The 27,288-nt window shown below is 46.1% G+C and overlaps 1 protein-coding gene across 1 annotated transcript in view; it reads left to right on the forward strand.

Moving 5' to 3' along the window:
• Positions 1 to 7,751: 7,751 nt before the first annotated feature.
• The window catches only part of LOC309567799 (uroplakin-2-like), a gene marked incomplete at both ends in the record, with an annotated part of 80,912 nt that continues 61,375 nt past the window's right edge, over positions 7,752 to 27,288 (forward strand). The window contains 2 exons of the mRNA XM_082273249.1: positions 7,752 to 7,836; positions 12,776 to 12,934. Of these exons, the coding sequence (XP_082129375.1) occupies positions 7,752 to 7,836; positions 12,776 to 12,934 (244 nt within the window). The remainder of the gene's footprint in view (positions 7,837 to 12,775; positions 12,935 to 27,288) is intronic.

A 27,288-nucleotide genomic window follows, 5' to 3' on the forward strand; every position in this document is an offset into this window, starting at 1 on the left:
ACACCTAGGGCAGCTAGGATCCCTATTGGGGTAGTTACAATGGAATCTCAGGGGAGTATAATAAATCCTATGCAAGATTTTAATTTGAATTAACTTATCCCTGGAGGAGATAACTCTTTTAGGACCTTGTTCTAGACAGTCCTCCCAGTCTTCCCTATCCAGGGATGGAATGTCTGTTTGCCATAATTCCCATAATCAATCCGCCTTTCAGGAGTTAGTCCCCAGTAGCGCCCCATATAAGGTTGAAAGAGGCTTTTCTAGATCTCCCAGGGACTAAAGTTCCTCAATGGGATCAACCTGGAGGAGAAGCTGTGACAGGAGTCACTTTGGGCATGTGGGTTGTGGACCCCAAATTCCTTTAAAGAGGTTGGGAGGCACTATGTCCAGCCTTGTAACACCCCACTTCAATATGTGGTATTGGTGGGCCATTGGTCTATCACACCAGTTCCAAAAATTGGCCAGCGAGTTTGGCACTGTGTGTACCAGACTAAACTCAGCAAAAGAGGCAATATTGTTGCAGGACACAAATATACTTGTAAAAGTTTACTCAGATAACACCCCACTTTAATATGTGGTATTGGGGGGCCACGGGTTTATTACGACAGTTCTACAAATATTTAGCCAGTAACTGTTGTCACTGTGTGTAGCACAGTTTACACAGAAAGAAGCCACATTTTTGCAGGACTAAAATACACTCTTAGAAAATTATACTGTTATATAACACCCCACTTAAATATGTGGTATTGGGGGGCCACTGGTCTATCACAGCAGTTCAAAAAAATTGTCCAGTGAGTTTGGCACTGTGTGTATCAGACTTAACTCAGCAAAAGAGGCAATATTGTTGCAGGACACAAATAAACATGTAAAAGAATACTCAGATAACACCCCACTTCAATATGTGGTATTGGGGGGCCATTGGTCTATCACACCAGTTATAATACATTATAAGTGCTTTTGTCACTGTGTGTAGTATTGCTGCAGCAACGCTCAGTCACCACACCTGTCACAATTCTGCACAGTGCACAATAATACTGCACAGTCCACTATAATATGCTTTCTACAAAGTATATTATACTGTGGATTAACCCCCCCCCCCCCTTTTAGTGCACTGCACAGCAATACCAAAAAATTTGCAGCCCTTTAAATGACTTTTGTGGACATTAACAGAGCGATTTGTGTCACTGCAGATGCCGATCTCTAACTGCCCCTGAAGCACAGACTGGATACCTGACCCTATACTGAAGAGACTGTAATAGACCTATATCGACATTGAAGCCCTTTAAATGACTTTTGTGGACATTAACAGAGCGATTTGTGTCACTGCAGATGCCGATTTCTAACTGCCCCTAAAGCACAGACTGGATACCTGTCCCTATACTGAAAAGAGACTTGACCTATACCGAAATACCAGCCCTGAAAAGGACTTTTGTGGACATTAACCACTTAAGCCCCGGACGATTTTACCCCCTTCCTGACCAGGCCCTATTTTGCGATTCGGCACTGCTTGAATATAACGGACAATTGCCTCGGTCGTGCAACACTGTACCCAAATGAAATTTATGTCCTTTTTTCCCCACAAACAGAGCTTTCTTTTGGTGGTATTTGATCACCTGTGCGATTTTTACTTTTTGCGCTATAAACAAAAAAAGAGCGACAATTTTGAAAAAATAACAATATTTTTCACATTTTTTTTATATGAAATTCCCCAAAAAAATGTAAAAATCAAAATGTTTTAACATTTTAGGCCAATTTGTTTTCTGCTACCTATGTTTGGTAAAAAAAAATCGCAATAAGCGTATTTTGATTGGTTTGCGCAAATGTTATTGCGTTTACTAACTAAGGGAAAGATTTCTGCCATTTTTGATGTTTTTTTTTTTTTAACGAGTAATGGCGGCGATCTGCAATTTTTGTGCGGGACTGCGACATTGCGGCGGACAGATCGGACCCTTGACTGACATTTTTGACACTTTTGGGGGTACCAGTGACATTACTACAGTAATCAGTGCTATACTTATGCACTGTTACTGTAAAAATGACACTGGCAGGGAAGGGGTTAACTTTATTGGTGATGCAGGGGTTAAGTGTGTCCCTAGGGGCGTGCTTCTTACTGTAAAGGGGTGTGGCTAGTGATGTAACCACAGAGACATACGATCCTACATAGCAGGATCGTATGATCTCTGCAGTTAGATCAGGGAGAATGACAGGCGGCTTTGTTTAAATCAGCCGCCTGCCTTTCTCCCTCTCCACAGGGAGATTGCGAGTGATCGGCGGACATTGGGTCACCCGGTCACAAGCGCGGACTTGTTAGGGAATGAGCGGGGGCAGGAGCGCGCACGCTCGCCCCCTAGAGGCTCTCAGGCTAGAGACGTAGTACTTTGCCTGTACAGGGCCGACCGCCACAGTAAATAGTCGTGCGGCGGTCGGCAAGTGGTTAACAGAGCGATTTGTGTGTGACTGCTGCCGATCTCTAACTGCCCCTAAGGCTACGTTTCCACTATTGCGGCTACAAAGTCGCTCTACTTCTAGCGCGACTTTGTAGTGTGACTTGTTTGCGGCTACTTCTGGGGACTTCAGTGTGACCTTCCTTCTATGAGGGACAAGTCGCACTGAAGTCGGCCCAAAAGTAGTGCAAAAACTATTTTTCAAGTCGCTGCGACTCAAGTCGCAGCAGTTAGAACGGGCCAAATTGAAATTAATGGCTTTTGACTTGCAATAGTGGAAACGGAGCCTAAGCACCGACTGGATACCTTCCCCTAACCTGAGAAGATACTAGTAGACCATACCGAAATACCAGCCCTGAAAAGGACTTTTGTGGATCTTCACAGAGCTATTTGTGTCTGGTAATCTCTCCCTCATGAGCACAGCAGACCTCTCCCTACACTGGCAAAAAGCGGAATGTGAAATGGCCGACAGCTCAGGTCTATTTATAGGGTAGGGGCATGTCCATGTGCTGAAATGTTTTAATTGGCTGTCCCGTTCCACCTGACAGCTGTGTCATGGGTCAAAGTTCTCCCCAATGTAAACTAATATGGCCGCCGCAAACAACACCATGTGTTCTCAAAGTTGGCGGGCAGGTAGCGAACAAGCAAAATTCGCCTTGAACCTCCCACCGGGCGAACTGCAAGGCCATCTCTAATGCCCTTGGCCCCCTGTAAACAAAGTTAAGCAAATCAGCCAAAGACCCCAGGAAGGCTGCTTCCAGACATGTGGTCGCATTAGGTCTGGATCCTACAAACCACCAATAAACCGATACTAGCATCACTGCCCAAAAGTATACTTGGAAATTGGGAAGGGCCAATCCCCCCAGATTAGCAAGAAGCTATGAAATGAAATGAATCAAATGAATGATCCTACACACTTATCTATGTCAGGAAAAAATTAGTTCAGGACCCAGGTTGGGCATGTCATGAATCTGCAGTAATGTTTCATGCCCTGACTGTCTGCTTACCTCTCTGGTCTGTATATCAGCTTTAGGGACCATGCTCTCACACCTGTGTGTTTAAGTAATCTTTTCTCAGCATGGCTCTACCCCAGCCTCTAGCAGGAAACTATCTTCCTCGGCGGGGAAGATGCAGCTGAGGCGGGAGGGAGACACACGGGTCCCCACGCTCTCTGGCCCGTGCAGTGTTGGGAGATGGGAGACGTGATGACGCAGCCTGGGGGCGGGACTACACACTTGGAGATCTCTCCTCAGAGGTCCCGCTAGACAAGCCACAGTATACCATAAGAGGCAAAGAGCCAAAGAGCCGCATTCAGTTCGGCCGGGAGCCGCATGCGGCTCGAGAGCCACGTGTTCGCCACCCCTGCACTATATTAACCCGCACACTGCAAGCCATCTTTGTCCAAGCAACAATTGTGTGAAGGCTTCCCTGTGTGTTTCTTGCCGTGTGCTCTACTTCTGATCTCTGTGTACCGACTTTGGCTTGTTCATCTGGCCATCCCTGTCAGCTTGTTGCCCTGACCTTCAGCTTGTCCTTCTGACTATCCCTGTCCGCTTGTTGCCCTGACTATTGGCTTGTTCTCTTGACTATCCCTTGTGAACCTGTACTGCTGCTTCCTCTCCATCCACCAGAGTCAACCGTGGAGACAGCTGCAGCCAAGTTTATCCTCACCATCAGAGGCTCTGTTGAAAACCTGCTGGCTCTTTGACTCTGCGCCCTGGGGAATCATATGCTCTAGCTCCCTGTCCAGGGCCATGGCTGCGACCCTGTGTAACTGCTTCTCTGAACCATCGACATTCAGCAGTCAGCCATTGGATTTACAACCTCTGTGGTGTGCTCTCCGTCACTTGCTCCCGCAGGTGACGCTGACAGGGCAGTTTCAGAAAAATATAATTAAATTTGGGTAAAATTATCAGTTTATTGAGATTATTTTTGTCCCAAGAGATCCAGAGGAAGTCTGGCCCAGGAGTAGCACTGCGCCTTCAGAACGGAGAGCAAGGGAAGAAGATTTATGTCAAAATATTTGGACAACTGTTTAGTCACCTGAACCCCTAGGTACCTGAACTGGTCCACCCAGTGCTGAGGAGAAAGACATGCCGACCTAACCACACCCTCATCAATAGGGAAAATAAGTGACTTGGACTAGTTTATCTTAATTACTGAAAAGGCACCAAAGGTGTCCAAAATCTGCAGGGCAGACACGAGCGATGGGCTAGCAACACTAGGATACAACAAGGCATCACCTGCATATAGGGACAACTTCTCCTCTAAATTCCCCACCTGCAGGCCCTTGACCTCTGGAGATTTCCTGATTAGAAAAGCCAGGGGTTCCAAAGCCAGGGCAAACAGACTGGGGATAATGGGCAACCCTGTCGCGTCCCCCTGATTTAGGAGAAAAGAGTCAGAGCCAGTTATTGGTGCAGACCCATGCTATAGGGACCCTGTAGAGCAATTGGAGCCCAAGAAGGAACTTGGGACCAAACCCAAACTGATGGAGGACCTCCCAGAGATACAGCCACTCAACTGAGTCAAACGCCTTTTTAGCGTCAAGCGAGGCAATAACTCTGGTACCTGAATTATAATGGGGGATGGAGAGATTCAAAAGAGGCGTCTTATGTTGATGTCAGTTCCCTTGCCTAGCATGAACCCAGTCTGATCAACATCTATGAGGACCTCAATTACTTTAGAAAGGTGACCAGCCAACACTTTAGCAAAAAATTTTGCATCCAATTTCAACAAGGATATGGGCCGAAAGGAAGCACAGTCCTGAGGATCCAGTATAGGAACAAGCACAACCGGGGCAATGAAATTGTAACACCCACAGTAAAATACAGGCACCCAATCCAGTCACCACTCCACACCAGTGAATACAATAAGGCGGGGGGTGGTAATCCCGGTCATAGCAGCATCTAGGAAAACAACTGTAAAACATTACACATCATCCATGTTCAGCAAAGTCGTGGCAACGCTTTAAGCAAGGTAGACGACTCGTCGGGGGAGGTAAAGAGCCGGACCTTTACCCTGTCTTGATCCCGCAGGCAGGCCAGGAAACAGAACACTGTAGCAAATGCTGCGGGTCCGCAGAGCCGATTTAACTTGGTCAAAAGACTTCCTAAGCTTTTGCGTCGGGGAAGATGAGCAACTTGTTGTTTAAATGAGTGAGGTCACCTTGCACCCTGGCAGCCCGGAGAACTTCATCTCTGTCCCTGAAATTCAGAAAAAACAGTACGAAAATGAAAGGTAGTTCACCCAGGGGTCCAGGCTTGGCGGTATGCAATGAGCTCTCTCCACAGTGTAGTAGGTAGAGAACTATGCTAAAGTGAGCAAAAAGAAAGGACCTGGCAATGACAGTCACAGCCGGCGATGACAGTCAGAACCAGAAAGTAGGAAAGCCTATCTATACACACTGCCACTCACTGTATAAACTGCTTCTCTGCTCTCCTCCTCTCCTTGCACACATTACCCCCCCCCCCCCCCCACTCCCCTAATCTGCTGCATACACATTTTTTTTATAAAATATTTTGTTCACATTTTGCTGTCAGCAAGAATCCCTACTGACAGCAGAGATGAGTCACTGGTTGTTAGGACCCAGTCCCTAACAGCCAATGCAAAAATAGATTCATAGATCATTTGTCCATTTACATCCATTTGGGTCTGCTTCCGTTTTTTAATTCAAATAGTTTTTTTTAAGATTTTAACAAGGTTATAACAAAGATTGCGGACGCAGCCGCTGGCAATCGCATGAAGGAGAAAGTAGAAACATATGCAACACATTAATGAGTATGAATTAAACACATGGAAATTGTACAAGAGCATGGAAATGCAAAGACATCAACAGAAATAAACCACCAATAAACCAACTCCACGCCAAAATATAAAAAAAAAAAAGGCATGTGGTCCCCCCCCTAAATCCATACCAGACCCTTATCCGAGCATGCAGACTGGCAGGCTAGGATGGGGGGGGGGGACAAGCGAGCGCCCCCCTCCTGAACCATACCAGGCTGCTTGCCCTCAACATGGGAAGGGTGCTCTGGGGTTCCCCTCCAAAACACCTTTTTGACAAGTCCTTTATTAAAAAGAAAAAAAAAGTGTTCCTCAAACATCATCATGTGACGTCAGAAGGCCCCGCCCCTTGCCTATAAAAGAGCTTGTCAAAGCTGAAGAGCTGCAAACGGCGTGTAGCCTCAGAAGAGGCAAAGCGGTTTTGACATGTTTTCTCTTTTTCAGGTCTTCTGTGGTTTTTCCATTTTTACACTTTTTTGGTGAATGGGTAAGGGTACGATGGACTCGATTCCCATTCACATGGGGGGGGGGTGATCTGGGGGCCCCCTTGTTAAAGAGGGCTTCCAGATTCCAATAAGCCCACCACCCACAGATGCCCACAACCACAGCCCAGGGTTGTTGGGAAGAAGCTCTTGTCCCCATCAACATGGGGACAAGGTGCTTTGGGGGCACCCCAAAGCACCCTCCACATGTTAAAGGCAAGTGGCCTAGTATGGTTCAGGAGAGGGGGGCCGCTTGCTCGTCCCCTCCTATCCTGGCCTGCCAGGCTGCATGCTGGGATAAGGGTCTGGTATGCATTTTGGGGGGACACCACGCTAGTTTTTTTTTTTAAATTTTGGCATGGGGTTTCCCTTTAAATCCATACCAGACCCAAAGGGCCTGGTATAGACTGGGGGGGACCCTACGCTGTTTTATCATGTTTTTTTTTTATCTATATTGCCAGGAGCCGACAATACATTACAGCTGCAAGCAAGTTTAAATGACATTTTTTCCTTTAGAAACATCAGTATTTCTGCAGCAGGCTCCATACATCGTACAGATGTTCTACTTTACAAGCATATTAAGGGGACCCCCCTAGGCACAATATTTAAAGGAATTTTTCATTTTTATTGTTTCACTTTAAGCATCATTAAAATCACTGCTCCTGTAAAAACTAGTGTTTAAAAAAAAAAATGTGCATTGATACATGTCCCCCAGGTCAATACCCAGGTCCCCATACACTTTTTATGGCTATAATTTGCATATAAGCCTTTAAAATTAGGACTTTTGATTTTTCATGTTAGTGTCCCATAGACCTAATAATGTTTGCATGTTTGCTAGAACTTTTCCCTGTTTGAGATGTTCTGGTGTGAACTGAACAGGGGGGTGTTCCGCCCATCACTATTAATGAACTTCACACTGTGTAACGAGCTTTGCATGTGGTCCACACCTACTTGCTTAGCAGTGTTTCTGCCTTACAACTAGTGTTCAATTAATAAATTGAAGCAAGCCCTGTGGAGCTGTACTTGTTTGAGCTTCCCTGAAGAAATGGCACAGCCGTTATATTGGATAGGTTTACTCTTCGTTTTATGTGTCAAATGTCAGCTTGTGCCACAGCCTCTTCTTTTGAATAGTGAGTAATCTTTTCATTGATCTGCCTTATAAATTTGATGTTAGGCATGGAAGAATTTTTAATGGTCCATTCATGTTTTTTTTTTTTTTTTGTATTGTATCCAATATGAAAATTAAGCTACGTGTTTTTGATCCGAGACCTGCATGTTATTGGTGCAAGGCCTCTGTCAAGGTTTGAGCTACGATCACCCGGCTGCCCGCCTGTGAGAATCTGTAAATTAATGCCAGCGGTTCTAAACACCACCTGCACACACTGTGTCACCAGCAACAGTTGTCAGATTTGTACTCTGCACAAATGGCTGCCACCACCCTGCTCGCATGTAACCGATAATTTCAACCATCCCTGGACAAAAACTGTGTGCTTCCAGGGATAACATTTCTGCTGAGTTTCTTGTTGCGCACACAATCTGGCTGCAGCTAATTTACCTGTTTGTATGGGTCCATAGCACAGAGTGTTGCTGCATTCAGAAGGGATGTTTAGCCACTTCAGAATGCAACAAACTTTCCGCCCCTGCAAATATAGACTTAAGCCCCGTACACACGCACAGATCGTCGTCATACAAATGTTCGTCTTTTCTCCCCGGGATGTCGGTGTCTGTTGAAAAGTGCAAAGACAGCACAAGGACAGCACAAGAATTTTGTCCGCAGACTTCAGCTGACTGCAGAAGTGATGTCATGTAATGGTTAACTTTCCCTGTGTTTTTTATTTTCTGAGCATGCCCAGTCTTGCAAATCTGCGGTCTGTCGGCTGATTTCTGTACTGACAGGCGAACAATCGTCCGTTCTGGTGTCCGCAGACAAAAATTTTCATGTTTGCAAGAAAGACTCTTGTCCGCGGATTGTGTGCAGACAGCTGTCGGAGGCACCATACTAACACGCGTACAATCGGCAGATCTTTCGTCCGCCGACGTTTGTATGACGACGATCTGTGCGATCGAAGAAAACAAAAATGCATTTTCAGGAGTTTGAAATGGGGAACCGATTTTTAAATGCTTTTTTGTTGGTTAGTGTTTTGGTCTCTTTAGGGATAGTGTGTTAGGCAAAGAGTTGTGTGTACAGCAAATGTTTTGTATTGCATTTGCAAACCTTTGAGCCTAAAGTCCTTTTTATAGGCTTAAAATTGCATAAGCGCAAGTGTGTTTTGCAAATGTTTTCAGACCACTTCTAAACCTTTCAGCTTTAAGTATCCTTTATTTTTTTGGAGCCTTTAATGCAACCTTTAGCTTACGGGTGCGAAAAAGAGTGCTGACTGTTCCTTTAAATATGCCTCTAGTGGGCTTTCATTAAGTTTCAAACCGAGTGAAGCTTACTAAAAGACTGCTAAAGTCTGTTATTTGCACTCCTGTGATGTTTTACCACCCCCCCCCCCCCCCCCACATTTTAAGGAGCTGATGGGTGCTTTTAAAGACTTTATGAAAGCTGTTTGTAGACTGGAGAGCTTTGTGAAAGCCTGCTGTATACACTGTTCCTATACAAATACAAGTGGGAGTCCATACAAGACTTCATACAAGGAAGTGCTTTTAGTGGGGTTCATCTGGTAATACCACTGGGGTTGCCACCTCATCCCTTTTTAAAATGCATATTAATTACACCGGTTCTGTGGCTGATTAGGGTGGTAATTAATCTCGGTGCCTCATCTGCATTATACTAGTCTTCGAACCCGTGTAATTTATAATGTATTCAGTTTTAAAGGGATAAGGTGTCAACGCTAAATATCGCCCACAAACGTAATCTATTAAAGTGAATGGGACTGCGCCATAATCTATAGCAAAACACAGAAGCAGAGCAGGTCAGCATTTTGAGGTTTAAAACCGGAGGTGGAGGTAACCTATATTCTCCTCGCTGCCTGTAAAACATAGTGGATTGCTTTTCAGAGGAGCAGAAATAATAGCCACACTTGTGAAAAAGCCCTTTGAGAAACTGTAGCTTTTTAACTTACTCTTAGCGGTAGGTGGAACTGCATCCAAAGAAATGTAACATAGCTTACAAGTGCCAGTACCATGTTTTTCATGCATTTACAATGCATTTTTATTTCTTCATACTTATTTTCAATATGTGTTTTCCACTGTGAAGGTACTTTCTGTATTTTTGCATGCAAGTTTATAGACCTGGAAAAAAGATCACACCTATGGTGTATCTCCCACGCCTAATGGAATGGATTAATGGGATGTGGATGAAGGTGTAAGCAGCAGCTCTAGGGATAGGGTTAATATGTCAAATATTTAGTCTTATAGGTCAAGACTAGCTACAGCGCTTGCTAATCGTATTGTGCTTAGTGCAATATTGAAAATAAATCAAATTTATGACTTGTGTTGGTAAATTATGTGCAAACAATTGGTGGTGGTATAAATAAATCCATATGTCAAGGGCAAGGTCGCAAAATTATATGCAATATACAGGTGGGTATTCCAATATTAAAACATAAAATTGTGCAATAATCAATAAATATGACAATAGTGCAACTAGCGTGAGATGTAAATTAATAAAGTGCAGTTTTGTTGAAAGTCCATCAAAAATGGTGACAATGGTTAATAGTCCAAATAATTCCTTAATGGGAAAATCTTTCAGTGTTTAAATTATCCAATATGACTCTGTGACTTTAGGTGGCATAGGTTCCTTTTTCCAGTGATATTGTAAAGATGGGTAACTTACCAGAGGTAATGGGTCTTATGTGCCATATAGCACTAAGACCAATCACGCTTGTAGGCCCTCGGAGCCAAGATGGATTCCCTTGTGCCGAACCTGCAAATGGGGTAAAAGATGGATTCCTCCTTACCTTTTCCTCTCATCAGTGTGGGGCCAGGGTATGCAAAGAAAGAATTGCTCCAATAGTGTAGTACAATTAAAATGGTTTATTCCCCATCCATGGGTATTAAAAGGCATCAATGTACAGGCTTTGTGACATACAACCACGGACTTGCATGAGTGGCAAGTGGAGTGTTCCGGCTTGCGTTCCAGCTGTGTGGTTGCGTCACGCCATGCGTTCCTTGACCTACATTGATTTATTTATACTCCCAAAAATTGTTTGCACATAATTTACCAACACAAGTCATAATTATTTGATTTATTTACACTAAGCACAATACGATTAGCAAGCGCTGTAGCTAGTCTTGACCTATAAGACCCCGTTCAAACTGGGGCGACTTGTCAGGCGACCTGGTCGCCTGACAAGTCGCCGTGGGTCGCCTGCCATAGATTAGCACAGGACCCGTTCTAATAGGAGCGACACAAGTCGCTCCGACTTAGAAAAAGGGTCCTGTACTACTTTGGGGCGACCTGCATTGACTTCAATGATATGAAGTCCGTGCATGCCACTCCGAGGTCGCGGTGCGAGCTGTGCACCGCGACTTCACAGGTCGCCCCGGCAAGTCGCGTCGCGCCTATGTGAACCGGCTCTTAGACTAATTTTTGACAAGTTTATAGACAGTTATAACTATCAAATGGTGCATTTTACATAAAATTTAACTTGTTAGTCTGTCAAACTCTTTCTGGAAACTGCAGCTAATCAGAAGCAAATGGATACTTTTTACTACCATGCTAAAACACTTTGTCAAAAATTGCTGTGGGTTGCCTGTGCATTCAAATCAATTCAAACACAAAGGTTTGATTGGGCTCTAACTATATTTACATTTTGTTTTTAAAAAGATGGGGGGTAAGGTTTTTTTCTTTAGAGGATTTATTTTTCATTCATCCTAAATGATGTCCTAGTGTTTGAAGGCAACCCTATGTTCTAGATGTAACACCTTCCTAGGTTCTGCTTATCAGGAGCACCAGATCTGCTAGTTTGACCTGTCCCATGTTTCCAGGTGTGATTTATTGGGTCTGGGGGAGTCTCCCCACTGTATCCAATAAGGGAGCTTGTTGGACAGTGGAGGCAACCTAACCAATAGGGGCACCAGGGTTTATGGCTGTCTCAGTGGGTGGGCATTGTTGCAATGCATCCTGGGGTTGGCTATAGACCTGGAGGGAGTATGTGGCAGGGTGTCTTTTGGTGGGAGCATAGTCCCAGGATGAGGTGGACGGCTGTCTATCCTCCTGCAGAGTGAGGAAGGTGGTCCAGGCAGTCGGCCTAGGGACCAGGAGTGGAGCTGGACTGCAGAGGATCCAGTGGAGCTGTTGGGCAGTGGACTTCAGGAAGAACAGTATCGTGAGTATTGAAGGATCTGCCTAGGGATCTGCCTAAGAGAGGGGACCACTCCAGAGAAGTCGGGGGATTGAGTGACTAGCTCAATTTCAGCATTACTCGGCGTTACCCATCGTTAACCAGCATTTATTCAAGTCGTCCCTGCCTATTGTGCATAGTTTCAGTTGGAGTATCCAACTCATCCCTTCTCCTATCCAAGTTCCAAATAAAACATAAAAACCAAAGAAACAGGACTGATTCTTGTCTGAGGTAAAACACTTGGGAAAATGTCAGACTGTTCTACTGTTGCTAATGGTAACCCAGGGGAACCTGTAACCAGCAGCTCCCTTGGGAGTAGTGCTACATACTGTTTTAACGATAAAGATACACATCCTATTTTTTTTTTTTTTTTTTTTTTTTTGGCATGCCTGTATGCATTGGCAGTATTTTTTTTTTTTTTTTTTTGGACTGGTTTAACACAACATGCAACAAAATCTACATGGGCACTGAGAGATGAACCCCCCCCCCCCTCCCTTGGGGAAATCTTACCAAAGGGACATAGAAGAAACAACCTGCAGGTACTTTCCCTATTCTACCTACAACTAAATGCATGCACTTTAAACAAAATATTAATTTCCTGCTGATTATGCAGGATTTTGTCATGTCTAGTCAGAGTTTTTTTTGGCATTCTGGAATTTCAACTGATCGTACAATGATACTTTTAAACTCATTCCATGTTGTTTGTTTTTTTTTTTTTTTTTTTTTTTTTTTTTTTTTTTTTTTTTTTGGTGTGTAACACGAGTATTTATTTCTTTAGAATTTGCAGTCTCCCTATACTCTGAGGACAAGATTTTATCCAGTGTCATCTGGCTGCAACCACCCTCCTGCTTGTATGAGCAATGGATGACTCAAACTCTAGATTCATCTGTGGCCACAAGGGAAACTTCCTCAATACAGGTTGAAGTCCAGATTCCAGGTAAATATTTTGTTATGCCTGTAGGTTTGCATGCAAACATGAAATGGTGTCTGTGTCTATATGAGTCTATGGGCATTACACTGTAGCTTCATAAAGGTAAAACCAAGCTTTACTTTGTGCGATGCAAATAGTCTTTCATTGGGACCAAAAGAGGTGTAGAGAAAATGGAAAATTGGATCAAATACATCCTTTTCTTTTCCCGACGCCAATCCATAGCAGCAGAAGGTAGGCATTTTAGAGACTTGATACATACAGTGTAGATTAGGTACTATCTGCTGGAGAACTGCCACTTTGTAAGATAAAAACAGAAGCCACCTTTTAGCGCAGAGGTGCTTGAGGGGCCTAGGCCCCCAACTTGTCTTGAAGGAATGTTGTAGGCAGGGGAGGACTGGTGCAGGGGGGAAATTGCCCCCCGGGCCCCTCTGATGCCCACTAAAAAGGCTGCACCACTTCTGCCACAGACATGCCTAAAAGAATCCTAGTGAAGAGAAGTAAAAAGTCTCCACCGCTGATCTACTGAGTGCAGGAAAAAGAGAAGGACAGAGCGCAGGCCTCCTCCCCCCCCCCCCCCCCCCCAGCATGGATGTTGTAAACTGTGTTTGAACAGAGGCCAGATCCATGCACCACTGGAGGACTATCCTCCCCAGCCAGTCCCGATCAAGGTGTCCCAGCTCCCCCTAACTGTCCCCTGCTTGCCAGGTCAGGAACCCAGATTCGGCCAGTGAGTAGAGAATGGGGGTCAGGAGGTAGGCCGGGGAAGAGGGACAGTGGGAGCGGGGCCAACTCTCTGCACCATGGGCTTCTGGTTTGTACTTGTCCCCTGGGCCAAAGGTTGCCAGTCAGCCCCTGGTTGTAGGACTCTAGCTCCAAGTGCTTGCAGATTGAATACTCTACCCCTTAAAGTTATCACCTGAAGTTTTTGAGAGAGACTGCCTCTCAAGTGATGTCCCAATGAGGACTTCTTTCTGATGATGCAAACTGTCCTCCCAAGAAAATCTAGGACCAGAATAAAAACCCAGTTTATTCCTCCTCAGGGCAAAGTCTTAGAGCTGACCACCTGAAACGTTCCCCTGGCAGCTCATACGTCCATTTTCCCTGGTGAAAGATGAAATGGCTGAAACTTGAGCCCTTGTGAAACTAGGTTGAGCCCCAAATCGAGATCCATATGAAGAAGTCATAGCAGCTGGGCAACCTCCGGGTTGTGAGGATCAAAATCCGCTCAGATGCGAAGACTGTGAACCTGTTCCAGACTTCGGAGTAAATGGCATTTGTTGATGGCCTTTCTGTAACCTCGCCAGGTTTGAACCACTACCGAGGATGGCCCAAGTTCTCCTTTCCTTCCCTCTCCTATTTCAGTCCATCCTGGTACATGTGTTGTGGAAACACTGGTAGCTGAAGTGCTTGGCCCTGACTAGATTTCATGGATAGGGTAAACCCAAGGTCTGTAGGCTATCACAGTGAGACCCTCCAACAACAGTCTCCTCCTGGGACTTCATGACCATAGGCAGTTATGGAAAGGCATCTGCTAGGTGACTATTCCTTGGGTGAGTGAGAGCATCAACTTTCTCCACCAATGGGTGAGGGTAGCAAGAGAGACCTTGTGAATGGATGGTGATGCAAACAGACTCAGCTGAGGGTGACGCCCCCCCCCCCCTCCACCATACATGAGTGGGCAAGATCTTTGTATTAAAAACCCATTCATTGGGAACCAAGTACTGGCATCAGTGGTGACTATGGTCCAGGATAATGAAACTACCAGGCGGGATCAAGTGAGGGTTCCCTGACCTACCCAAAACCAGAGGCTCCTGCGCTTCTGATGAGAAGCACTTTGAATCGGCTCAAGTGCTGCCTTCTGTTTTGCAAAGAGGAAGTTGTTTGGACCGTCTAGAGAATCTAGTGTGCCAAGAATGGCCTAGGAATGCAAGACCCCATAGTTTCCAGGGCACCCCTGCATTTGGAAGCTGACAACTGCTTGGCTTATTAAAGGAGAAAAGTACTCGCTTGATCATAGAACTGGGCTTTTGTAGTGATGACTAGTCAGGTCTGCTCCAACTGTCTTGACACTTCCTATCACAGCAAAAACATCTCCATGCTGGCCAGAAGAATCCCCTTTTTGAACTAGTAGGTCATCTGGACTCCGATCCAACAGTAGACTACCGTCCAAGTAATGGCTTTTAAGCACCCCAATTTCCTCCAGAGAGGCTACACAGATTAGAATCACCCTAAAAGTCATTGGTGGAGATCCACACAAACTGTCAATAGGACTCCTGTAGGGGGATTGAAAAGGACCATGGCTGTGCATCCTTCAGAAAGGTGCCCTTCTCCACCCCTCCATTTGCACTTGGAAGTTTTCCATTCTGGCAAAAGGTCCTAACCAGCAGAGAAAACTTGCTGTAGCCTTGAACTCTTAAGAGGAAGGTGGCCAGACTAATCCCCAATTGCTCTTGGAACAGTGCTTAGCGTTGGCTTAGCGTGTGAATTTTAATTGTGACCAATAAGCAATGTTTTATATGCCACTCTATAAAATGTTAACACTGTTATTCTGGAATCCAGAGCCGCATGCACTATCTGCACAGCAGATAAGGAAGGACATCCAGGGTTGTCCAGCGGTGAGTCTCTTGGAATAGTCACAGCTTCTGCTCAGAGGGAAAAACTTGTCATCAAACGCACTTGCAACCACCCTGCCTGAGAATGGGTTTTGTTGGCTGAGGACTAGGCTTTATAACCCTCTTCATTGTAACTAAATTCAGCACTGCCTTAGGGGAAAATTGATAACCAATGCTACTTCATCCACAAAATCCACTAAGCGCTCAAAGCATTTGTTACCCTAAAAAAAAAAAAAAAATAATAATAATCCTGTTCCTTTTTAAAGCGTGTTATACAGCACCGTGGTTTTGCTGTGTAATTTGGCCCCTTGTATCATCTGTAATACCTGGTTGGAAAACCTATTCCGAGAAAGGGAATACAATAAGACACGTGGCCACTCACTAAAACTAGAGGAAAGGCGGTTTAACCTTAAAATACGCAGGGGGTTCTTCACTGTAAGAGCAGTAAGGATGTGGAATTCTCTTCCGCAAACAGTCATATCAGCAGCGAGCATCGATGGTTTAAAAAAAACTATTATATGGGCACCTTAGAGACCACAACATACAGGGGTATACAATGTATGGTTAACAGCAAGCACATATCATAGGTTTAACTGGATGGACTGATGTCTTTTTTCAACCTCACTAACTATGTAACTGGTCCTGACCTCCTCCCCTGTAAGCTGACCACAGTTTATGACTGCTGAGCCCTGACGTTGTGGTAAGTTTACGTGCCTCTGACATCTGCTCTTTCCTCTATCATCTCTCCCTCCCTGCCTGTCGGCTCTGTATCCTCCTGCTACTTTTGCATTTTTATATACAAGCCTCTGTGTTTATTAGTGTTAGGTGCCCCAGTGTCTGTGCTTTATAAAAAGCCATTCTATACCTTATTTCCGAGTGCCTCTCGGAGCTCAGGTGACCTGCTGCCTCTCCCCTCATGTCCTGACAGCTGCAGTGGGAGGCTGACATCAGTCGGGGGGGAGGAGAGAAGAGGGGCGGCCAGATACGCGAGCACCGCTCTTAAATAAGGGATCGAATGGCATTTGAAAAAAAAAAATTCCATTCTGTACCTAAGAGTGGCGCTCACATAATCGGCAGCCCCTCTTACCCCCCCCCCCCCCAATTGATGTCCCCAGGGGACTCTGAGCCCCTCCCACTGTAGCTGTCAGAACAAGCGGGGGGGAGGCGGCAGGTCACCTGAGCACTGAGAGGCACTTGGAAATAAGGTATAGAATATATATATATATATATATATATATATAATATATTTTTGTAAAGCAGACACTGGTACACCTAACCTTTTATTGAACACTGAGGATTGTATGAAGACAAGACAGTGGCTAAACAACCACTTTAAGCTTGCAAAGAGCACTAATCTGCTCTTTCAACAATTGGTGGGTCATTGTTACCTTGAGGTTCTGGGTCCCAACTGTATTGCACTTGCCATGTAGGCCTGCGATCACTGCCTTACAAGCACCCCCTGCCTCTCAACATGAATCTCTCAGATATTGGTCTATTCCTCAATCAAGGACGGAGCCAACGGAAACTAAATCTTCCTGCTTAGTCTCTTCAAGGAGGACGACTGACCTTCTACCTCTGAAGCCAGGTGTAAAGCAGTGGTGAATTGCTTGGATAAAGATGGCTGTGATGGACTCGGGGCCTGCTTGGTTAGAGGGGCTAACTGTGATGGCCTGAACTCCTCTGCAGAGCTGCGTCCTTGAAGTTTGCGCCCAGAGTCCACTGGCACAAGTGGCAACTACTTGCCAATGAAGGGCCATGACCTGCTGGCTCACAGCATCCTTTGCCATTAGAGAAGTCTCGCCAGCAAAATCCACAAACCTGCTAGTCTGGTAATAGTTCCACACCGCAGGCCCAGCACTTCTTACCCTTTTTGCCACTGATGCTCAGGAGGAGGAATGCCGACGCTCACTGGTAACATTCTGCGTGTCCTGGGCAAGATCTGAGGTGAGGGATGAGCCTCTGTTCTCATATACATAGTTGCATAGTAGTTGAGGTTGAATAAAGACAATAGTCCATCCTGTGTAGGTGTGTGTGGCCCTAATCCTCTCGTACACCTTAATGCTCTGATCCTTGAGATGTATGTCCAAGAGTCTTTTGAAAGTAGCCATACTTCCCACAGAAACTACCTCTTGTGGTAGAGAATTCAACAATCTTGTAGCCCTAACGGTAAAGAACCCCCTGCTTTGCCCGAGGTTAAAACACTTCTCCTCTAATTGCATTGTATGTCCTCGCGTCCTCATGCAATCCTTGCAACTGAATAGTTTTTTTTTTTTTTCTATGCTGAGATCACCGTTGAGGTATTTGTAAATTGCTATCATGTTCACTCCCAGGCGTCTCTGGTCCAGGGAGAATAAATCAAGCAATTGTAAACTCTCTTCATAATTAAGGTCCTCCAATCCCCTAATTAGTTTAGTTGCCCTTCTCTGGACTCTCTCCAGCTCCAAAACATCCCTCCTGAGGACTGGCGACCAGAACTGACAGAATACTCCAGATGCGGTTGGACCAGAGTTTTATAAAGTGGTAGGATTATAGTTTATCTGGAATACATCCCTTTCTTTATGCATGCTAATATTCTGCCGGCTTTGGCAGCTGCAGCTTGAAATTGCATGCTATTGCCTAGTCTATCCTCTAAAGACTCCCAGATCTTTCTCCATTTTTGATTTTTTTTTTTTTTTTTTTTTTTTTTTCCCCCAAAGGTTCCCCCCTTAAAGTGTATTGTGCTTTTATGTTTAGTCCCCAAGTGCAAAACCTTACACTTCTCCACATTAAACCTCATTTGCCATGTAGTTGCCCACTCTGTTATTTTGTTCAGGTCATTCTGTAAGATATCTGCCTCATGTTGTGAAGTTATTGCCCTGCCCAATTTTGTGTCATCTGCAAAAACTGATATCGAGCTAATGATCCCGTCCTCAATGCTGTTTATGAGTAAATTGAACAAGGTTGGTCCCAGGACTGAGCCTTGGACCCCACTTACCACCCCAGACCAGTTTGAGTATGCGCTGTTTATTAGCACCCTTTGGGCACGCCCTTTTAACCAGTTCCGTATCCAAGAGCAAACCTTGTGGTCGATGCCTGTAGACCTTATTTTATAAATGAAGCGCTTGTGGGGAACTGTATCAAACGCCTTAACAAAATCCAGGTACACCACATCCACTGGTCTCCCCCTATCTAGCTCACAGCTCACCTCCTCGTAGAATGTTAACAGATTGGTTTGACAAGAATGCCCATTTGTTAACCCATGCTGATTACTGCTGATGATGTTGTCTATAGCAAACTCTACGATATAGTCCCTTATCATCCCAACCACAAGTTTACATACTATTGATGTCAGGCTGACCAACCTATAATTTCCTGGGACATGCCTCTGTCCTTTTTTGAGTATCGGTATCACGTTTAGCTTTCCTCCAATCGCCTGGTACATTTCCTGTCATAATACTGTAAGCAAAGATGAGGAACAGTGGTCTAGATATAGTTTTACTAAGTTATTTGAGTACTCTCGGATGTACGCCAATCCGGGCCTGGTGATTTATTTGTTAATTTTATCCAGCCTTTCCCTGATTTCACCCTCTGTTAGCGGCAAGTCCTGTGAAGTACTGCTAAACATACTGTCATGGTCAGTGTACCCCTCTTTTTCCTGTGTAAAGACTGGGGAGAAAAAAGCATTAATGCCTCTTCAGTGTCCTCTGTAATTATCCTTCCCTCATCGTTGTGTGCAACATGCTCTGCCATATTCTTTTTTTTGCTGTTGATATATTTAAAGAATTTCTTCGGGTTCTTTTTACTATCCTCCACTATTTATCTGTCGAAGTTGATTTTAGCCATTTTGATTTACATTTCTTATTTGCTTCCTTGTATTGCTGGAAAGCCGATGCTGTGCTTTCTGATTTATATTTCTTGAAGGCTTTTTTATTTCCCCCTAATACGTTTTTAACATTACGGTTTAGCCAGCCAGGTTTGGCTTTGTCTCTTCAAAATTTTTCCCCTAGGAATGCACTGCGAGATGCATTTGTTTAAAATGTTTTTAAAGCAGTCCCATTTTTTCCTCCGTGGTCAGTGTTCCTAGAGTTTGGTTCCAGTTTACCTTTTCCATCATTGAGCACAATTTGGGAAAGTTTGCCCTTCTGAAGGTTAGGGTTCTTATGTTTCCCTCTTGCCTTGTTATATTATTTGCGATAAATGTGATCATCCTGTGATTGCTAGAGCCCAGGTTGTCCTGGACTCCTACCTCCACTGATGACCCAGACATAATTTCGATCAATAGATCCAGCACTGCATTTTCTCTAGTAGGAGAATCCACCAACTGAGACCTGTAGTTGTCCTGTAAGGTTTCCGTGAAGAGACGGCTTTCTGTGAGTGTAGTCCCCTTTTCTCAGTCAATGTCGGGATAATTGAAGTCCTCTTAATATGATGACTGATCCTAGCTTTGCCACTTTACCTAACAGTGATATAAATTCCAGCTCTACCTCCTCCCTTTTGGTTGGGTGGCCTATAACAAACCCCCACAATTACTTTTCTCTTTACTACTTCCCTATGGAGTTCTACCCACACTAATTCTAACTCCGTATTCATCCCTTCCATAATGTCACTCCTCTCTACTAGAGATGGCCTTGCGGTCGGTTCTCGGCGAACTTTGCTTGTTCGCAGCCCGCTGATTTTGCCAACATATGGTGGTGTTTGCGGCGGCCATATTAGTTTACATTGGGGAGAACTTTGACCCATGACACAGCCATCAGGTGGAACAGGACAGCCAATTGAAACATTTCAGCACATGGACATACCCCCTACCTTTTATAAATAGACCTGGCGGCCATTTCACATTCTGCTTTTTATCAGTGTAGGGAGAGGTTGGCTGTGTGCAGCAGGGACAGACTGTCGGTGACACAAATCGCTCTGTTCAGCTCCAAAAGTCATTTTAAGGACTGGTATTTGGTATAGGTGTGCAGTGCACTATATAGGGGTGTAATCCACTTATACTTTCTAAAATAGCATATTATAGTGGATTTGTATTGTGCCCTGTGCAGCATTGTGACTGATGTGTTGAGCGTTTCTGCAGCAATACTACAAACGGTGACAAAAGCACTTTTAAAGTATTATAACTGTTGTGATAGACCAGTGGCCCCCCAATACCACATATTGAAGTGGGGTGTTATTTAACAGTATACTTTTTATAAGAGTGTATTTTAGTCCTGCAAAAATGTGGCCTCTTTTGCTGTGCTCACTGTGCAACAGTTACTGGCCAATTATTTGTAGAACTGGTGTGATAAACCAGTGACCCCCCCCAATACCACAGCTTGAAGCGGAGTGTTGTATACCTTATTCCACATATACTGTACTTCTCTAGAGACTTTTGCCACAGGGTAATTTAAAAAATGACAGACAGGGGTGGTAGGGCAGGAGCAGTAGGCCGGAGCCAAAAGTGTGAAGTTGTATCACTTTTACTGCCCACTGGGTGAGCCGTCAAGCATGTAAACCGTGGCATCCATGTAGATTTGGTTTTACCACCGCAGATTGCATGCAGGCCTGCCTCTTCTCCTCCTTCTTCCTCCTCTTCTTCCTCTTCCCGCTCAAGATCCCCAGAACCTATTCCACATGCCAGGTGAGACGTTGCCATGCTGTGCTGAGTCTGTTGTGCCTGGAAGCCAGGAGCCACACTGGTCCTGCACTCCTTTCAGCTTTGCATTCACAGGCAAATCAGTGGCTGACACCGCACAATTTGACAGTTGGTAAAGTGGTGTGTGACAATGGTGCCAATCTGCTGAGCGTGCTGAAACAGGGCAAAATAACACGCGTGCCATGCATGGCACACGTCCTGAACTTGGTCGTGTAGCTATTCGTTGACAAATACCCTGGGGTCCAGGACGTCTTGCGGCAGGCCAGGAAAATCTCGGGCCATTTCAGAAGATCTTACACAGCCATGGCTCGCCTTACTAACATTCAGCGGCGACACAACCTGCCCGTCAGGCGTCTTATTTGTGACTGCCCGACGCGATGGAACTCAACGTTGCATATGCTTGATAGGCTGCTCCAGCAGAAAGGTGCAGTTAACGACTACCTGTATGAACTGTGCGGAAGGACAGGTTCTGGGGAGCTTGGGTTTTTATTTTTTTACCTCGCCAGTGGCTGCTAATGCGCGACGCATGCAGACTTCTGTGGCCATTTGATGAGATCACCAAACTGGTCAGTTACGGCCAGGGTGCCATCAGTGACATCGTACCTTGCGCCTTCTTTCTGGAGCATGCATTGCATTGTGTCATTGATCAAGCCGTCGAGTAGCAGGAAGATGAGGAAGTCGCAATGTTGGATGAATTCCCAGGGGGTGCTACTCCATCTGAGGCAAGTCAACGGAAGTCTAAAGAGGAGTCGGAGGAGGATGGTGCCGGGGCGGATGAGGAGCAAGAAGAGCATGCCTTAAACCTGTCTGGGATCCCTGGTGTTGTCTGTGGATGGGGGGAGGAGAACGAGGATGAGATTATCCTGGATGATGAGCTGGAGCCAGGCCACTACACCGCATTCAGTTTAGTGCGAATGGGGGCCTTCATGCTCCAGTGTTCTAAAGGGGACCCCTGTATAAAAAGCATAAAGGGAAAGGACCAGTACTGGGTGGCAACGTACTTAGACCCCCGGTACAAACAAAAAATGGCAGAAATGTTACCACCATCACAGAGGGCGGTCAGAATGCAGCACTTCCCGGCCTTGCTGCGAGAAATGCTGCATTCTGCTTTTGAGTGCGCTGGCAGAGGAATTTCCAGTCAGACAGCTGCGGGTAGCAATCCCAACAGTGCCTGCAAAAAGGGCAGTTTGAAGATGTGTTGGTCACTTCAGATATGAGATCCTTCTTTCAGCTGACCCATCGACAGCTGTACTCCGGATCCCGGATCCAGCATCAGGGAATGCCTAGACCGACAGGTGTCCGACTACATTGGGTTAACGGCCAATGTGGACGCTCTGAGGGACGCTCTGAGGCGTGATGAACCCCTGGACTACTGGGTGGGCAGGCTTGACCTCTGGCCAGAGCTTGCATAATTTGCAATGGAACTGTTGGCTTGCCCCCTGTCCATTGTCCTGTCTGAAAGGATGTTCAGCGCAGCAGGGGGGATCGTGACCGATAAGCACACTCGCCTAGCTCATGACAGTGTTGACTACCTCACGTTTATAAAAATGAATGAGGTATGGATCTCTGAGGAATTCAACACATGTGACCATGTTTCATCGAAATTCCTCATGACAGGCCACAAATATCTGCCAGACTGCCATCCACCCACAAAAAATTCATGGTCCTTGTCTTCGGTAAATACAGTGGCAGAAAAGGCATTTCATGTCCATTGAATGCCTAATTTTTTGGGACACTTCTGTATCCTGTGAATGCCTAATGTACCTCCAGCCACAGAATACAACGCTCTTAGCTGTCAGGTAAACCCATGTAGGCTAATTTTTTGGGGCCTGTACTGGCCGACACTTCTTTATACTGTGCCTCATTTTTCAGACTGGAATTGAAAAGCAATGGGTCTGTAAACAATCCACCAAATTGTGGAATGGATGCGGACCCATTTTACAGACGTGTAAATGGACCCTATGTGTATTTACCAGCTGTCAGTTCTGGCTGATTTAGGAAAAAATACTTTTTTTTTTTTTTTTCTGTTATGACAGTGTCCATGTGGTGGGACTATTTGTGCACAGCTAGTAAGTATTTTGTGGCTGCAAATATGACCTAAAGGTTTTTAAAGTTCGCCTCCCATTAAAGTCAATGGGGCCCGCCGTGAACTTGCGGTTCTCAAACATTTGAGAAAGTTCGCGGCTAACGTTCGCGAACCGCCCCAGCCGATGTTCGTCTCTGTAGTGGTCATCTTGAAGGTGTGTTTGGGGTCATTGGCATGTTGCTATACTGCCCTGCGGCCCAGTCTCCGAAAGGAGGGGGATCATGCTCTGCTTCAGTATGTCACAGTACATGTTGGCATTCATGGTTCCCTCAATGAACTGTAGCTCCCCAGTGCCGGCAGCACTCATGCAGCCCCAGACCATGACACTCCCACCACCATGCTTGACTGTAGGCAAAACACACTTGTCTTTGTACTCACCTGGTTGCTGCCACACACGCTTGACACCATCTGAACCAAATACGTTTTTATCTTGGTTTCATCAGACCACAGGACATGGGTTCCAGTCATCGATGTCCTTAGTCTGCTTGTCTTCAGCAAACCGTTTGCAGGCTTTCTTGTGCATCATCTGGCTGACCCCCCCCCCCCCCTCTGCAGCAATGCTGGCAGCACTCATATGTCTGTAGCACCCTCCTAGGTAGGTGCTAGTGAGAGAGTATAGTTTTTTTTTTTTGCTCTGTCTGCCTATCAGAGGAGCAGCAGGCAAATGTATATTGCTTTCTGCCTACCAGAGAGCAGGATCTGTAAGTGAGGTCTGTTCAGTATGTGATTGTGTCTAGAGTGTTTAATGCTGGTCCAATAGGGAGACATGTTGGACAGTGGGAAGAAACCTGACCAATGGATACATAGGCTTTGATACAGACCTGGGGATTGGCAGAGACAGGCTGTCTCGGTGCATTGTGGGATACTGTATAAAAGCCAGGAGCACATGTGCTATGGGGTCTTTGGCTGGATAGCAGAGTCGCGGAGGGAGGGTGGCGGCTGCCGCCTCCTCTGTGGCTGGTGGCCTCAGGGGGGGTTGCCCTGAGGGTCAGAGGAACGGAGATGAACCCTGAAGTCCAGGAGAACTGACTTGAGGGAGAGACACTGGAAACCCTAGAAAAACATCATTGGTACAGGGGATTGTGTCAAGGGGCCTGACCTGAGGGGAACCACCCCAAGGGTAAGATAGTCAGCGGATGGGTGTCGGCATTCAAGAAAGAGGATGCTAGGAGTGTCCTGAAGATAGTTTAGTTCAAGTCATCTGGAAAGAGACTTAACCCTAAACCCACCTAAAGTGGCAAGGTGGATTAACAGACTGGCTGTAACGAGAGTTAGAAGTTCTCCATTTTGTGACTAGTTAATCTGGAATATCCCACTATTCCGTTCTCCCATCCCTAATTTATCAAATAAAATACAAAACTACATACCCCTGGACGGATTATTGACTGAGCCAAGAAGTAAAGTATAAACTGTGAATGTCGAAGTGCTATTGGTAACCCTGGTAACACCAGTAAGTGTGAAATCCAGCAGTCCTCGAGGGGGCAGTGCTACATTTGGGGCTTGTCTGGGATACACCCCTGGGTTACAGTAACAGTTACTAATGGAAAGTAGGGCCATGCTTTCAAAAGTATTTCACTGGATTGTCAGGGAAGAGGTTAATGTCTGCTCCGAAAGTGTGCTGACAAGTCAAGTTAGTAACGGTGGTTGCCAAGGGCAACGAATGGACATTTAGCCAGGAAACAGTATGTGTTCTCAAGTAAAATGCAGGGAAGTGATGGAGAAAAAATGCACGGTGTTGTACAGGACAACTGTCTACTTTACAGTAGTCGGTGCAAGTGTTTGAGGAGAGTGGTGACACAGGGTGTTGGGGGTCATGTCTGTACATGTACTGTGAAGAAAAATGTTGGCCGTGCAATTCATGAAAGCGGGACAGTTTTCCTAAACAGTATGAGGGGTCAGTTGGTTTGGGAAGAAAGGAGTGCAGCTGAGGCCCAGGTACAGACAGAAAGAGCAGGTGTGTGTGTGTCAGTGAACACAATGTGTCACCCAGTGACATTCGTGCTGGTTAAGCAGTTGTAGCAGCAGCAAAGAGGTTACTGCACTGCGCGGGAAAGGGCGCGCTGAAGAGATCTGCCTAACACGAGGAGCCACCGCCAGGAGAGTCAGCTAGTCTGGAGTTGGGGGTGAGGTTGTTGCTCAGACTGCCAATCTGAGTGGAGGAAGAGCGCTGAGACATCACTTCTGCCTTCGGGTGTAGCTAATGAGCATGATGGCGGGTGCCTGGGTGAGCCAGGGGTTATCCCACGTGTTGGTGGAGAACCTGGAAAGCTAGTGGAATCACCGGAGTCGGTCCTGTGGGATACAGGAGTTCGGTTGGTGACCATCGGAAGGCTGGTGCTGTGCAGCGGAAGGGACCAGGAGCATCTTGGGCTGGTATGTAGCCGATGCTTGAATGTGTCCATGCTGTTGCCTGGAGCCAGTACGGGCACTGCGGTGACTTGATTGTGCAGGTGGTGCAGAGTGAATGTCGGCCCAGGAAGCTGAGTGTGAGCTGGGCGACAGGATTCACCCAGAAATTGCAGGTGTCTATAAGGATCCCTGTGGGCAGAGGAAGGGGAGTGCTGAGAGCGCTGCTGGAGCCGGGTCCAGTGATGCAGACCTACACTGCTTTATGCCAGACCAGAGAGACTCGCGATTCAGAGGTGAAATGTACCTGGATGGTACAGGCTGAGTCGTGGCTAGGAGAGGATAGCCAGCAATATCTGCACATGCAGAACCCACAACTCTCATAAAGTCAGAGTGAAGTCAATCAGCTCCCAGGAGAGAGGCTTCCAGTGTGCCCAGTGAATGGAAGGCCGGAGCCATTGATATAGGGTCGCCCAGCTTCCAGCATCGATTTGGGTCCTTGGCAGAAGGATTGGAAGGCTGAAGAGGAGACTGAGTGGGACTTGGGAACAGAGGCGAAGACCAGCTCTGCAAGTCCCAGTTTGCCTGATGAGGGAATCGGAGAGGCTGTGGTGCACATGCAGTGTGCCAAAAACTTGGGGTTCTGGGAGGCCTATGCTACAAGGGTCCCAGATTTGTCCCCACCTCCTACCCACACCCGGGCTTGGGATCAGAACGAGGCATACGTAAAACTCATCCGGATAGAAGAGACCCTCTATTCCCCACCTGGGAGAGGAAATGGACAGACCCTTCCCAGGTTCTCAAGATGCCAGCGTCTTATTCAGAGAAAGGTGGCCCTGGAGTATGGGTATGACTCCAGGGATTATGCAGGAAATGGAGGCCAAGAGAGAAGAATGGTGCGACGAGGCGATTTGGAAGTTCCTAAACATCCCCAAACTGTATCTGAACAAGGAGGCCTGAGTTGTGGAACACCTTTTTTTTTTTTTTTTTTTTTTTTTTTCTCCTCTGTAAAAATGAACTGGAGTTTAGAGCGGGCCATCTACATAGACCGTGTGGGGGTTTGCTGCCCAAATGGAACAGGCCAGGCTTGGTCTGTTCATGTTCAGGACTTGGGGGAAGGCTGTTCGGACCCCTCATCCCGATCACTATTGCTGAGGATATAGGATCCCACCCCTGCAGAGAAATTGTTGCTATAAGGCTGGCTAGCCTAGCAGTTCTTTTAAAAAAACGTTTTCAAGTTGTTTTTGGGGTTAAAAGCCCCACCTTTCCCCCTTTTCCGTCTGCAGAGCCCCACCCCACAGAGTGTTACCACACCGATCGCTGCTCCAGAGGAAAAGGAAGTGAGGTCGTCAGAGGCTGAACAATATGCTGCAGGCTAAGGGAAAATGGCTGCCCATAGGAAGTAATGGGAGGCTTCGGCAAGATGGCCACCGACATGTGCACCGAACAATCGTTCGCCACACACAAGATGGCGCCAAAAACACTACATAGAAGCTGTGTAAAAAGCCCACAGTGAAGCCAGACATGCTGCCCACACCCAAAATGGCGGACCACGCAGTCTTCACCCCGCACCGGCTGCCGCACACACAGTCTGCACCTCCAAACACCTAAGTGACACAGGAGAGGGGCCCCCCCCAATCGCACACACACACACACACACACACAGCGCCAGCAGTGCAAATAAAAAGGATCCCGCAGGGATCAC

This window comes from Pelophylax lessonae (assembly GCF_965119305.1).
Source record: "Pelophylax lessonae genome assembly, chromosome: 12".
In the NCBI taxonomy this organism is placed as follows: Eukaryota; Metazoa; Chordata; class Amphibia; order Anura; family Ranidae; genus Pelophylax; species Pelophylax lessonae.